General features: G+C 35.9%; 1 protein-coding gene across 4 annotated transcripts; it reads left to right on the top strand.

Moving 5' to 3' along the window:
• Nucleotides 1-302: 302 nt before the first annotated feature.
• Nucleotides 303-10,749, top strand: LOC141633587 (histone deacetylase 19-like). 4 transcript variants are annotated; one of them, XM_074446031.1, is made up of 9 exons: nucleotides 303-456; nucleotides 3,343-3,905; nucleotides 5,829-6,269; nucleotides 7,471-7,701; nucleotides 8,087-8,157; nucleotides 8,255-8,315; nucleotides 10,039-10,113; nucleotides 10,200-10,294; nucleotides 10,589-10,749. In XM_074446031.1, the coding sequence occupies exons 2-9, from the start codon at nucleotides 3,375-3,377 to the stop codon at nucleotides 10,590-10,592; spliced, it is 1,509 nt and encodes a 502-aa protein (XP_074302132.1). In that variant the 5' UTR covers nucleotides 303-456; nucleotides 3,343-3,374; the 3' UTR covers nucleotides 10,593-10,749. The 4 variants fall into 4 exon arrangements, with proteins under 4 accessions (XP_074302132.1, XP_074302129.1, XP_074302131.1 ...); XM_074446028.1 differs by lacking the exon at nucleotides 10,589-10,749 and adding an exon at nucleotides 10,484-10,580; XM_074446029.1 differs by lacking the exons at nucleotides 303-456; nucleotides 10,589-10,749 and adding exons at nucleotides 1,732-1,800; nucleotides 10,484-10,580.
• The last annotated feature ends 4,127 nt before the right edge of the window (nucleotides 10,750-14,876 follow it).

Genomic DNA, 14,876 nt, shown 5'->3' with positions numbered 1-14,876 from the left:
TCCCTCCTATTCATTCATTTTGTCTCTCTTTCCTTATCGAAGCTAGTCGGATTTTTGTCTCTCTTTCCTTTTTTGGTAACTTTTGTGTGAGTCAAATTTAATTACATGTGGGGTAGAGTCGAATAGAGTGTTTTGTGTGGTCCAAAATTATTATCTTAATTCTTGTGTAAAATAGAAGGAGGACAAAATGAATAAATAGGAGGGAATATAATTTATAAAATGATGTGCCGTAGCCTGTAGCACGAGATCTAACCTAGTTTTTAATTAATTCTATAAATAGTAGACTAAAGATAAAAAAGTCTATATATATACTTCAAATACTTGTGTAAACTTTGTTCATCGTACTAATTAATTTCTGAAACCCTTTTAAAGTTATCATAAACTTTCTTCATTCACCCGAACTTGGGCGACCTGCACCTATTGAACTCCGGCGACAAAGTGACCCGAGCTCTAGAGGTAACCCTAATTTCATTTTCTGGTAATTAGTTTTGGGGATATCTACAAATTGACCCACTTTTCAATATCATTTGTTGGTTTTATTTATGTGAAGATGAATCAGGGAGTTCTACTCTATTTTCTGATAACTGTTTTGATTGTCTTATTTTCAAACAGTAGCGCTGGTAATCGATTCAAGCACCATCTACTTCATCTTTTACTCTATTTTCGCAGATTCCTTTCAGTGTTCTTTCTATATAATTGGATTTGTGGGTATTTGTTCGAACGACATTATCGTCAAATTGGTGCTTTTTTGTTGTTGTTGAAACTAATGAACTTTAGACATGTTTTCTAAGAGACGCGTTATTTGTTCAGCCTAACGATCTGAATTAGTGAAATATGTATGAGACTCAATTTGAACCTCATATTGGACTAGTTTATTTTCACAAGTATGCCAATGCCATGTAAACTTGTATGACCTAGAGCCATGAGTAAAGCTACCAATTGAGCTAGCTAGGAGAGATGGCATTGCCATTGCCATTGCTTTAGTCGTTAGAATAATCACTAAAGAGGACGTATTTATTCTGGATGTAAAGCGTGGGCCAGAAATATTTGCTGAGAATTAAAGCTGATGAAGCTTTGTATTTATAGCAGGAAGGGTTTGATGTTTAGATGGATGTTATGGCTACACATTTTTCACTAATGTTGTATGGTGTCATAGACGTTTTCGTTATGGACTTATGCCCCATTCGCCATTGGAAAGTTGTCTTTCAATATTTGGATTAGTGAATGCAGCGGTGAAGTAGAGTTAATTTTCGTATATTCGACTCCATTTTTCATATTAGGTGGACAATGTAAAGTATTTCGGAAATTAATAGAACGCTTTCCCATAATGGTGTAATTCAATTTTATTATACATAAAGAAAATGTCATATTAATATAATATACAGATTACTTGTATACTCCCATTTCTTTAGTGGTCGCAATTAAACATTTTCGACCTTTATTGTAAACATTTTTCAAATTCTTGTAGATATACGTTGTAACATTGTTAAATTTGTCCAATGAGTCTTATTACACAAATATTTTATATTTTATAATCTATTTAATAATAATTTCAATAACGAAAACATATTTATCTCAATTGACGATAAATTTGATGTTCGCTAGTAGGCTAGTTTCCGTAGAATGAGTAATTAAAGGTTGCTATTATGTTTGTGACTTGGTCTCCCTTTTCCCTTGCTATTTCCCTTTCCTTCTCCCTCGCGAACTCCAGCATCCACCACGACCCGTAGACTAAAGCCGACAACCATCATCACCTCCTATCGGCTTCACCCTTTTCCAGTGTGTTCCATCTAATAAAAGGTACTCATAGTTTCTTACTTATTTCATTTTAATCAATTAGGGTTTATAGGGTAATTCGATTTATGACGAATTAGATGCATTTGGATGCTCTATGATTTTGTTGTTGTTAGTTAATGATAAATATAGCCTAATTTTGGTTGTATTTGAAGTATTAGACTTAAATTGATTTGGTCTGCTAATTAGGGTTGATCAATTTAGGGGTTTTAGATACACATTCAGTTTAGAGGTTTTAGATTCAATTCAGTTTAGGAGTTTTAGTTTCAAATTCAATTACGCTGACTACCACCATCACCTCCTGTGTTTGTTTTGTTCATGTATTTTGTTGAATAAGACCCATCTAGTAAAACTGTTGATTTTGGGGTCCTCTGATCCTTGTCCAATCTTCAATTTTTGTACGTTTAGTCAATCTTTATTCGGAGGATAAATAACTTGGCAGTTTGATACTATACTTGTTCCGGTACATCAATTATTTATTTATGGGCGATAATCTCTGATTTTTGTAATAATATGCTGAATATTGGCAATGGGTTGGTCATTCACTTAGTTGAGCATCTTATCGTAGTTTTTGGTGCCTTGGATTGAAAGCTGCTGATATGTTCGTTTTTTTTTGTTGTGCAGAATTTTGTGAAACTTGTAGGAGATTTTGTAGTGAATGGGATGTGTAATATATTATTGCCATTGAAGTGTGATTGTTGAAGTTTTTGCTGAAATCAACTAAGCCACTTCATTTTGTTTGATATCTAGATTCGTCAAAATTAGGCTCCTTTTGTCCTGTCTTGATTGTTGATTGTATTGCTGTGCACGAAAATGTTACTTTGTGACTGTAGCGTACTAAGTAACTTCATTTGATTATAATTTATTACCTTGTGACTGTAGCATATCTGTCTTAAACTTAGACTACTCACATTGATAACATTTGACACTAAAAACAAACAAAAATCACCACAAAATAATATTAAACAAAGCCTTCAACCAAAAAAAATCACGACCTTAAATTGTCTGGCAACATTGAATCATGACATTTTCTCTCTCACTCCTCTTGCCACATGTCACTACCTTATTGGTAAAAAGAGATTGTCACCAATGGAGTGGAAACATTACAGTGGGTGTTGTTGATATAAATAAGGGATTAAAAGGTGAAAATATTGTTTTTTTAATGATGACACTAGTGCCATCCAAATTATTGATGGACATGGTCTTAAAAGTGTCTTAAAACAAGTCAAATAGGATTGATGAGACGAAGCAGAATGAGTAGGGATTAGCAAAAAAGCGTGACCCATCTATCCAAGTGGTGTGCTATTTGACCTGTTTTAATCTTAAAACATGTATTAAAATTAGAGTGTTTTTTTTTAAGTTAGATAGAGAATAAGTTTTTGTATCTGTTCCTATACATGCTCGGGTTTTCTTTCGATACCCCTTTCCTATACGTGTGTTGAGTTATAACTACAAAATAAGTATTTGATTTTCGGTGATGCTGTTTTTGCTAGCTTATGATTCATGTAATGAATGCTAACGCTGAAAGTGAGCTCTTTGTCTTTTCAGGATAATTTTACGGGCTAGTGTATTATTTATCAATGGACATAGGCGGTGGTAATTCGTTACCATCTGGACCGGATGGGGTGAAGCGTAAAGTATCATATTTTTATGATCCAGAAGTCGGAAACTATTACTATGGACAAGGTCACCCTATGAAGCCACATAGAATTCGTATGACACATGCCCTTTTAGCTCACTACGGGCTGCTTCAACATATGCAAGTGTTTAAGCCTGTCCCTGCTAGAGATAGAGATCTTTGTAGATTCCATGCCGATGATTATGTGGCCTTCCTTAGGAGCATTACCCCAGAAACCCAACAAGATCAATTGAGGCAATTAAAGAGATTTAATGTTGGAGAAGATTGCCCTGTGTTTGATGGGCTTTACTCTTTTTGTCAAACTTACGCTGGAGGTTCAGTTGGTGGTGCTGTGAAACTGAATCATGGGTATTGTGACATTGCTATCAATTGGGCTGGTGGCTTGCACCACGCAAAAAAGTGTGAGGCATCTGGTTTCTGCTACGTGAACGACATTGTATTGGCAATTTTGGAACTTCTTAAGTCGCACCAGGTGAGAGCTCTTGAGGCTAATTAGCCTATTCCACATGCATTTCATGGCATCTGTTCCTTTCATTGGCTTTTATAAATACTACAACAACAATGACATCACCCCAATCCCTCAAAGCTCCCTTTAATTGCTTATATGCTTATAAAAACATAAGCTTGGATGTACGTTTCTACTTGAGTTTCTTGAAATATTATGCATTTTTCTCCTAGAAGAAGCGAGGTTAATGCTAACGTCGGTTTATGTCACGCTTAGGAATTAGATAAGCCATCTACTAGATGAATTCGTGCAATATCAGGTGACAAATTGTTATTCCCCCATACTTAAAACTATGTGCTAGAAATAAAAAATATGTGAGGGAAACATGTAGATGTGTAGGTTATTTCTTACATGAAGTGGAAATGAAGTGAACTGACTTGTTTGAATGTCGCACAAAACAGGTGTAGTGAACTTAACTGAATTAGAGATTTCTATTTTTTTCTTGGAGAATTTCTCCTTGCTCTTAAGCATGGTATCTGTGTTGTTTCAAGTTGCAAATGATTTTCATGTTAGGGAAGTTATATAAAGAATCATGGCAGGCTGGCGACAAGCTAATATGAATGAAACTCGATGCAGCAAGTCACAGATTTCACTTATAATTTCCAAGGGTCTCAATAGGATATATTCAAGTGCCTAGTTTATGACTGTCATGCGTTGCAGCTTTATCTTATGGCACTTGGGGATATTCTTGTAATTAAAATTTTCCTTAATACTCTTTCCCATTCTATATGTTCTTCCCACTTCCTATTTTTGGCAAATTCTATTTGTTCTTTCCACTTCTTTTCATTCCTCATATGGTAACTTTTATATTATTAAATTACAAAATCGTCCTTGTTGTCATTGCACAATTATAAATATTACCCATGATAAACCAAATTGAAATTCTTACCACTGAAATAATTAATGATTAATTATTCCACTTTTCACTAATCCATCCCTCACCAGCCACTCATAACCCTAACCTTCACCAACTTACCCACCTTACCACCGATCAGTAAAGTAGCGGACCTCTACCGAACTTACCTCCGACCACCTCACTGTCCGGCCCCCTCTCTCCTTTTCTTGTTTGTCGTTGTCTACCAGCCGATTTTGTTCCCTCCACCATCGTCTTCATTGGGCCAGCAACATCACCCCATTTGTCTTTCATACCTCTGACATACGCTTCCCACCACCGAAACCACCACCCCGTTCCACCCCTCATACACCGGCTCATTTAGATCTAACCTCCATTATTCACACGACCAAGTCAGGAGATCGATGAGTGTTCGTCGGATGAAGAGCAGGTGCGTAGGGAAAGAGATGATGTGCAAGGGTTCATTCATCGGAGGGTGTCAGCTGGCGCTGGATTGTGATGCCTGGCGAGTCAAAGGAGCAGTTGGGAGGAGGGAGGTTGTTGCTGTAGGAAGGGAGGCTTTGTGATTAGCGAGATAGAAGGGTTTATTAGAACTTTTTTGGTGGTCCACTTACTAGTCTAGCTAGTTTAATATTGTACTTCTCAAGAAGTCAAGAACTGTGTCCTAAAGAATTGGGAAGAACAAATAGAATGGGAGGGAGTAACAGTATTCATTGCTTGGCTACTTCTGCTATAGTACGTTGATCTGTTGTTTTTGTTATAAGTGTCTGTATATAAACTAGTATTAGTCGCATGTGATATACTAGTATATTAAGATTTTCTTATAAAAAACATTTTTTTTTTGTTTTCTCCACAAACTATGCTATAACACTCACTCAGTTACCTTTATTGCTACAGTTTTTTAGCATTGTATATTTGTAAATATTATTTAATGAAATCATATAATAACATTGTGATTTTATATCTGTCGAGGTTTTGAGTCTTATGTTTGCATTTACAACCGACAACTTTCAAAATTTCATTATTTGACATTGCAGCGAGTCTTATATGTGGATATTGATATCCATCATGGTGATGGTGTGGAAGAGGCCTTTTATACTACAGATAGGGTCATGACAGTGTCTTTCCACAAGTTTGGGGATTACTTTCCTGGTACAGGAGACATCAGAGATATTGGTTATGGAAAGGGGAAATACTATTCTCTCAATGTGCCACTAGATGATGGGATTGATGATGACAGCTACCAGTCCCTATTCAAGCCTATCATGGGAAAAGTGATGGAGGTTTTTAAGCCTGGGGCTGTGGTTCTGCAGTGTGGTGCTGATTCTTTGTCAGGTGATAGATTGGGGTGTTTCAACCTCTCCATCAGAGGTCATGCAGAGTGTGTCAAGTATATGAGGTCCTTCAATGTCCCACTATTGTTGGTCGGTGGTGGTGGATACACCATAAGAAATGTGGCACGCTGCTGGTGTTATGAGGTACGCTCTCTTCTATTTTGTTTGTTTTGTAAGGGCCAAGGACAACATGAGTGAACAACAATCAAAAGCTTCTTAGGGGGTGTTTGGTTTGGGGGCTTCACGAAAGGGAATGTAATTTTTCCATTCCCTTAGTTGATGTTTGGTTGTTACATTTTCCCATTCCCTTTATCCATTTTTTTGGAATGAATTTACCCACAATGCCCACAATTCCATTCCCCAGCCCTCCCCAAGGGTTTTCCCAACCCTCCCTCTTTCCCTTCACTCACCACCACAATTCACCACCCAATCACCACCACCACCACCACCACCACCAATCATCACTCCATCACCAACACCATTCCAATGACAACAATGACGGCGCTGTCACCCTCACTCCAGCTTCTCGCTCGGCGCTGGTGACTCCATGCCCTACCGCACCACCCCCATCAACCCCCTTATCTACTACCCATTAAAAATCTCCTACCCACCTCCAGAACCACCATCCCAAACTCTTAAAACTCTCTCCCCATCACCCGATATACCCTGCTACAAGCCCCCACCCCCGAAAAACCAGATCAATTATGGAAATGGAAACTTAGAGAAATTACCGAGATACCCAAAAGTGGAAACATAAAGAATTCACATCGGTTCGCCGAATTAGAGAGAGTAATAATTATTTAATTTTAGGCATATAGTTGAAGATAATAATCAAGTGCTTTTGTGCTGAAGTTAAAAAGTTTAAAGCTTGCTTATCTAGGCATGACCAACACGAATGGGTTTACATTTAAATCATATTTCTTTTTGCTTAAAGTTTACATCAAATTGTCATGCTGTGTTTGAGAGTCTAACATGGCGACATTAATACAATTAAATATCATGCAACGCCTGTAATGCTTTTGCGATGGTTATGAGGTCGGTTATACGCATACTAAATACACAGCAACAGCTTCCAAATGCTCATAAAGAAAATTTTATCATCAGTTGCATCAACCGATTGCTTTTTACCAGCACACTCAGCGTGAGCCATCTCGTATTTTTTATTATATTGTAAATACAAAGGACACAAAGTCCTTAGGTCCACTTAAATTGGGAAAATAACCAGTGACACCAATTATATTGTTGCACCCTGTAACATGGTTTTTACGGATGCATGTAATTAAAGACTGGGGTTACTTATGGAGGTATGTCCTTTTAGTCTAATAATTTACTGGCGTGATTGCAGACTGGGGTTGCTTTAGGTATGGAGCTTGATGATAGTATGCCACAACATGAGTATTTTGAGTATTTTGGTCCTGACTATACTCTCCACGTTGCTCCAAGTAACATGGAAAACAAGAACTCACGACCAATGTTGGAAGAAATTAGATCAAAGCTTCTAGATTACCTCTCAAAACTACAACATGCTCCAAGCGTCGCGTTTATGGACCGTCCACCTGAAAATGAGCTTCCGGAGGTTTGTTTCTTTAACCTGTTCTATGGTGCATTGTTACTCTCTTTTAATATTGTACATGCATCTCTTGAATAACATCTTTTGTGGAGGGATAGTCTGATGACGGTGATGATAAATAGAACTCTTCTGTCTAAAAGAACAGCAACTTGAATCTATCAAGCTGTCATCCATCTATACTCGCTGCAAGTTCGGTTATGTTATTGTATAAGGTCTCATTGCACACACACAACACTGCAATGAATATATCCATAGACTTTAGAGATGTCTAGACACTAGATACATTGATACTGCTGGTTCTGGTTCCTCGTGTTAAAAGCAGCATTTATGAAGTTTTGATTTTAAGAGCCTGATTATATGGCAATTTCATGTTTCTGTTGCTTATGTGCAGGAAGATGAAGATCAGCAAGATCCAGATCAAAGATGGGATCCGGACTCTGAAATGGAAGTTGATGATGACCGGTGAGTGTATCTCTGTTTACCGTATGACTCTAGTCTTCACGTGAAATTGATTTTTCTTTTTTTCTTTTCCTTATGGTTTCTTGCTTATTTGACGCAGTCCGATTTCTATCCGAAGCCGAGTAAAGAGAGAGATCATGGAGCCTGGCCTTAAAGATCCTGTGAGCTTTTAGCTTTGCAGGCATTTCTTTTGCTATATAAAGTTTGAATTCACATTCTATGTAGATGTACGAGATTTGCTGCTCTATTTGGCTTGGAGTAAAACAAATAAATTGAATTTGTCTTATTGTCACAGCCTCGTATCTGTATTGTAAAGAAGTAGACTGTTAAACTTGTCAGTAATGGTCTATCTAGAGGTGGCAAGTGGGTCAGGTTTGGGTCGGGTCATTTCGGGTCTGCCACAAATTTTATTTCAGTCAGGTCAGGTCGATTTCAGACGTCAAGCTTGTCGGGTCCTTTCGGGTTCGGGTCACTTCGCGCCGGTTCATTTTCAGGTGTAGGTCATTTAGGCCAGTCATATTCATGTCTGTGGTGAAATCACTTTAGTTGGTACTAATTTGACTAACAAAAAGTATTTTACAAAATTATTTGTTGATTCCGTAGTGTCAAACGTATGGGGCTTATTTGCTACTTCCCCGTATACCAAGGAGTATAATATTAATGACTTCATATTCATATTAGTAATTTTGGGTCACTTTGGATCATTTGGGATCGGGTCACCTCGTGTCGGGATAACATTGGGTCAAGGTTCGGGTCAGGTCTGGGTCGTGTCGGGCCATATTTGGGTCAAGTAATTTCGGGCTCGGGCCAGCCTTAACGGATCGGTCAGCTTTGCTAGGTCTAGGTCTATCATGTAGCCTCTGTGATCAAAAGGGCGAGGCGGTGTACATTGGATACCACCCCAATCTGTTATAACTTATACCTATAAGGTATAGGGGATCTTTCTGGAGGCATGTTGGTAAATTGATGCTTTTACAAGGAGTCTGACCTGTTCATTGATGTGAAAAAGATGTACTTGCTTTCTATCCTTTGCGTAAAGTTTTGTTTGGATGGATGGATTTGGAGAAATACTCTTATCTCCCCTCTTCCCGTCAGTGGCGATAGACTGATAGGGGATAGAACCTCAATGGCTCAACCCCTGTACGGAGGTATTCTCATTTGTGGGGAGTGGGGACTGTTTACCTTTTTTCTATTAAAAAAAATCAAAATTGAAAGGAAAAACATGCTGGAAATTGATTTTCAATTTTATTATTGTTACTGCAAGTTGAAGCATCCTACATAATATATCATATGATGGATATGGAAAATTTCGTGTGTCCTCCTAGAGGACCGTACTTCTTACACACAAGCATTTATAATATTTCATTTATGGTTTCGGTTGTAATGTCTTTAGTTGTGATTTGTTTTAGGCAAGGATTTATGTGCATGATGTATAAGGAGGATGATAACTCTAGCCATTGACAGTTGACACAACATATTGAATTCAGCAATTGGTCAATCAACTGGTTTATTATTCATCCTGTAAACGCAGCCGTCAACAAATCATTTATTTTCTCATTTTCATCTACTTATAGATATTTGGTGCTTTTGATTTCTCCTTTATTTGTCTCTAAAGTTGAAACTGAAATTTTAACGTATGGGACTTATTTGGTTGCAAAGCATTTGAAGTTTAAAGTATACTAGTATTGGACATGTTGATTAAAAAAATTGCTATTGTAGGAGGACGTAACTCATAAATATCCTCTACCTTTTATGCTCTCTCTATCTCTAGCAACTTGATGATTGTATTTTTTTCGTAAACATGTTTATTTTAATTTACTCTGTATTAATTGGAGCCTGGGTAGCATATATGTAACCTAATTAGCCCACAATGTATCTTTTCAGGAGGATGTGAAAGAACCCGTGGAACATGCTAGAGACATGGATATTTCTTTCATCACAGGGAATACCGCTTTGAAGGTAAAACCAACATACAATAGATTAAGATTACCCTCTTTACCAAGCTTTCAAAATTGAGGTGACCTTTTTTTTTTTTTAATTCACAGGCTCCAACCTTAGGATTAGATCATCCAGACACTTCTGTGAAAATGGAGCACGACAACTCGAGCAAGCTTCCTGATCAAGCAGCTGATATGAACTCGTGAGGAAGTTTGACCTTGTTCTAACCTTGTTTTAGTTCTCTTCTGCTATGTAAATTTGTAGGCTTCCGTGGTCGGATTTCCAAGTGTCATATACCCGTGACTGCAAAATTTTGTAGATGCAGAAGTTTGTGGCGGGTGTTTTGTCCTAGTGAATATCTTAAGTTATTGTAAGCTTATAACTCTTGCAGATATCTCAGGCCTCAGGGTCATATTCTCTGGATGATGGTACTCACAGTTTCAGTTCTAGTGGCCTAGTTTAACATTGCAACGTGTGTTCCACATTGCTGAAACAGGTGATGGTCTCTACTCTTCTGTAGGCTGAGTAGCTGCGTGGAGATCAATGTTTTATCTGCGCTAAAAGAACAAGGCTGAGTAGCGTCCGTATGCGTCTTAGCTGCAAATCCTCTTTGATTAGGTATTTATCTTTTGGTAAATAGAGGTGAATGTTTCGTTACTGTCCCCTCGCCTCCCTCTTTTACGGGAGATGGCCACTATTCATAGCGTTGTTAATGTCATACTCGACTCTTGAGGATAAGAGGTGTTGCAAGTTGTAACAAACTAACGCCTTGCATATTTGAATACATACAACTGTTTTTTTTTGTATGGAACCCTCTCATGTACTAATTTTTACAAATAACCCCCTTATATGTTTGTTTTTACTAATAACCACCTTAAATCTAACTTAACTTAAAATTTTAGCACCAAATATTTTTATTAAACCCGATCTATTTACGCAATTCTGACTTAAACTTAACTAAAAATACCTAAATTACCCTTACTACCCACCCCTCCCTTGTTTTTAATTCATAACACATAAAAACACCCAAATCAATTAAAATCCTAAAATCCCAATCACTACTCCTTCCTTCCTCCATTTTCATACTTTTGTTCATGTTATGTGAGAAATTTTGAACAAAAGCATGACCTGAAAGTAGGAAAATATAGTGGTTGAGATTGGAAAATGGGAATTTTTTTGGTGACTCGCCTGTTGCCTCTCCATTTGAACCTGAAAGTGAAGTTCTTTGTAGATTTCAAATTTTCAATTGATTTGGGGTTTTATGTGTATTATGAATTAAGTTAAGGGGTGGGTAATGAGTAGGATAGTTTAGGTATTTTAGTTAAATTTAAGTCGGAATGTTGTAAATAAATCGGGTTTAATAAAAATCGTCTACGTAATCAATATTTGGTGCTAAAATTTTGAATTAAGTTAGATTTAAGGTGGTTATTAGTAAAAACGGATATATATTGGGGGTTATTTGTAAAAATTACTCGTAGTATATAAAAGGGGGTTATTTACAAAAAAAAAAAAAATACATATACAATGATACTCACCTATATTTTAATTATTTAATAAATAACTTAGAGAGTCTATTTCGTATGTTCACGTTTGTCGTTTTTAACCGGTTAACTGTTTTTGTACGGGTCTGAGTGATGGTACGATATCCCACTATCTTATCTTATATATATATATAAAACTGGGTTGAAACGCTATGGATGTGCCATGTGTCCTATACAACCTTAATGACAAACATTAATTACAGTTAATCATTTAATATCAGCTAATAAATGATGCATAAATCTCATCAAAATATTAATTATAGTTTAATAAATTTATTATAAAATTACATAAAAAAAAATTACGGTAATTTGACTCTAAATTTAGTAAAAAATCATTTTGATAAAAATTCTAAAATGTAAATAATTACGTTCATTGCAAAAAATGATTTCAATTGAGTATAATTTTGATTATAGTTATTGACATATTTTGATATGTAGAGATGATTAAAGTGAGTTTCTCACAATATTTTAAATTTACGTAAATAAGTTATTTTGAGAAAGTTATAAAACTTAGACCGTTAAATCCGGTAAGAAAAATATATTTGGAAGAGTCATTATATTTATTAAAAATAGAACTTAAAGAAAACTACTAAGAGATAAGTTTTTATAGTGTGAGAATGAAAAAAATTATATTACGAGAAATTGTATACATATGAGATTTTGATAGGTTTAAATAGTGTGATAAGGAGTATGTATGTACACAGTAACACATTGATCGCGAGTGCATTTAAATAATCAAAATAAAAGCAATGATTATTAAGTAATATAGTATAATAAATGACATGAAAAAGTAGAAAATACGTTATATTTTTTTTTAATATCTTCAATTAAATATGTATGTGTCAAGTATAAAATACTGATTATGACTAACTAAATATTACTTTTAGTTAAATATTTTATATGTTATCTATTAAATACTTCGAAGTTAAACCTCAAAAAATAATATTTGAGAAAGTTCAACCTATTTTATTTACAGGTAATCTATTAAACATCATTGTCGAAAAATAATATAATTGATAGTCGTTTAAAAAAACAAAAAGTGCAAATTTCTTATAAATATATTTGACACATAGCACTTGCAACTAGGGATGGCAGTGGGTCGGGGATCCGACCCAGACCTTGAGGATCGGACCCTAATAGGTCAGGTATGGGTCTCATTTTTTCAGACCCAATGGGTATGGGCCGGGTATGGGTCTTAAGAAAATATTTCGGGTCCGAGTCTAAGTTATGAGACCCATACCCGACCCTTAGACCCTTTATTAAAAAAAAAAAAAAAAAAATCAAAATCACAACTTTTCTGAATTCATACTGGCAGATCGTAGAAATCAAAGCAACTAAAGTCTCTTTCTCTTCCCTCATCCCATAAAGTGATAAACCCAACCAAACTATTCTAACAATATCACTACTCCACCACTGACACGAGGAAACCACCACCACAACACTGATACGCGACTGACAACCATCTCTCTAATAGGCGGCGACCGACAACCACCATTAACAGCAGCCAGCGACGGTTAGATGGAGACGGCTATCAAGTACGGTATTGATTTTAGGGTTCCGAGTTTGATTCTTTTACATGTATTTGGAGGTAAAATTAATTTAGGTCTTCTTTGTCTTTCTTAATCTCTTTGGTATGTATATTGGATTTGGTAGTGTACAATAAAGATTAATAAACGCATTATGTTAAAGTAGTATGCATTTTATTTTTAATATTATAGACCCCATAGCGGTTAATCCTGCTATTAAAGTGGCTGAAACTCGGACCCGCGGGTAGACCCAGACCTGACCCTTATCCATAGGGTCCGGGTATGGGTCCTCAAATTTTAGACGCTTGCGGGTTTGGGTCAGGTACGGGTCCAAAGGGAAAATCTCGGGTCCGGGTCTGGGTGGACCCGACCCAGACCCTACCCATTGCCATCCCTACTTGCAACACACAATCAAAACAATTGAATAAGTTGAATTTGGACGCTATATGTTTGATACATAAATATTCACACGTTATACATAAAAACTTATAAATTATATCAAATTATATTCACATTATTTTGAACAAATATTAACTGATTCGGGACATAATATATCGTTAAATAATATAATTTGAGAACTCAATGTTGATCGTTGCGTTATTTATTTATAAAACATTGATCATTCATAATTAATTATCACTTATTAGTTTAATAATTAAAATTGTATGTATTTTATTTTAAAACATTGAAGTTAAACCTAAAAATATTAAATATAAGAAAAAATAATTTATTTTTATTTATAAATAAAAAATATTAAAGATCATATATGAATTATATTATTTTTCTTCAATTATAATAAGGGTAAATTGATAATTATACCTTATATAACATAAGTTTTCAAAACTTATACTTAAAATAACTTTTTTAAAAATTTATACCTCAAATCCTATTTGGTTCCAAACTCGATACCAAATCTGAGAAAAATACTGTTTTACCCTTACTAATTAGTACACCAACCCTTTTATCCATCACCTTGACCAATTAACCCCATATCCACCATTACATCACCAGGAAACCCCTCTTTACCCACCGGCGCCACCACTAGTTCCGTTATTGGCGTGTAATTGATGCCCTCGTGCCGACGATCTCCTCCCGCCGGCGATGTCTAGTATATAGTGCCAAAATCGTTGTGAGTTTGTAACCACTCCTTTATCAACCAGAATTTGATTATTGCTAAAAATCAATAACATACGGTTGTTGGGAATGTGACTCATGAATTGATGTATACTTGTGGGTTACCACTTGTTTTGTGAAAGTTAAAGTAGATGCTTGCCCGCATTAGTGAGGTGTGAGATGATAACTTATTTTGATAAGAAAAGAAGAAAAGGAAGGTTTGATTGAAGAATAGGTCAACTGGGCAAGGGTTTAATTCGTGGAGATATAGGTGTTTGGCAAGTTGGGGGTAGAGATGAAAAGAGGTCGCCGGCAGGAGAGCTATGATGACGCGCTGTCATTGGCATTGATGGTGGTGCCGGTGGGGGAGAAGGTGTAGGTCATAATGGGTGTGGATGTTAATGGGTCAAGGTGGTGGAAAAATGGTTGGTGGACTAATTATTAAGGGCAAAATTGTCTTTTCAAGTATTTTTTAAAGAGTTGGTATTAAGTTTAGAAAAAAATATGATTTTAGGTATAAGTTATTAAAAAAAGTTATCTTAGGTATAAATTTTGAAAACTGATGTTATATTAGGTATAAGTTATCAATTTACCCTTATAATAA

The sequence above is a fragment of the Silene latifolia genome, chromosome Y (assembly GCF_048544455.1).
Source record: "Silene latifolia isolate original U9 population chromosome Y, ASM4854445v1, whole genome shotgun sequence".
Classification (NCBI taxonomy): Eukaryota; Viridiplantae; Streptophyta; class Magnoliopsida; order Caryophyllales; family Caryophyllaceae; genus Silene; species Silene latifolia.
The sequence above is the reverse complement of the archived record's forward strand: the minus strand, read 5'-3'. Positions and strand labels throughout refer to the sequence as shown.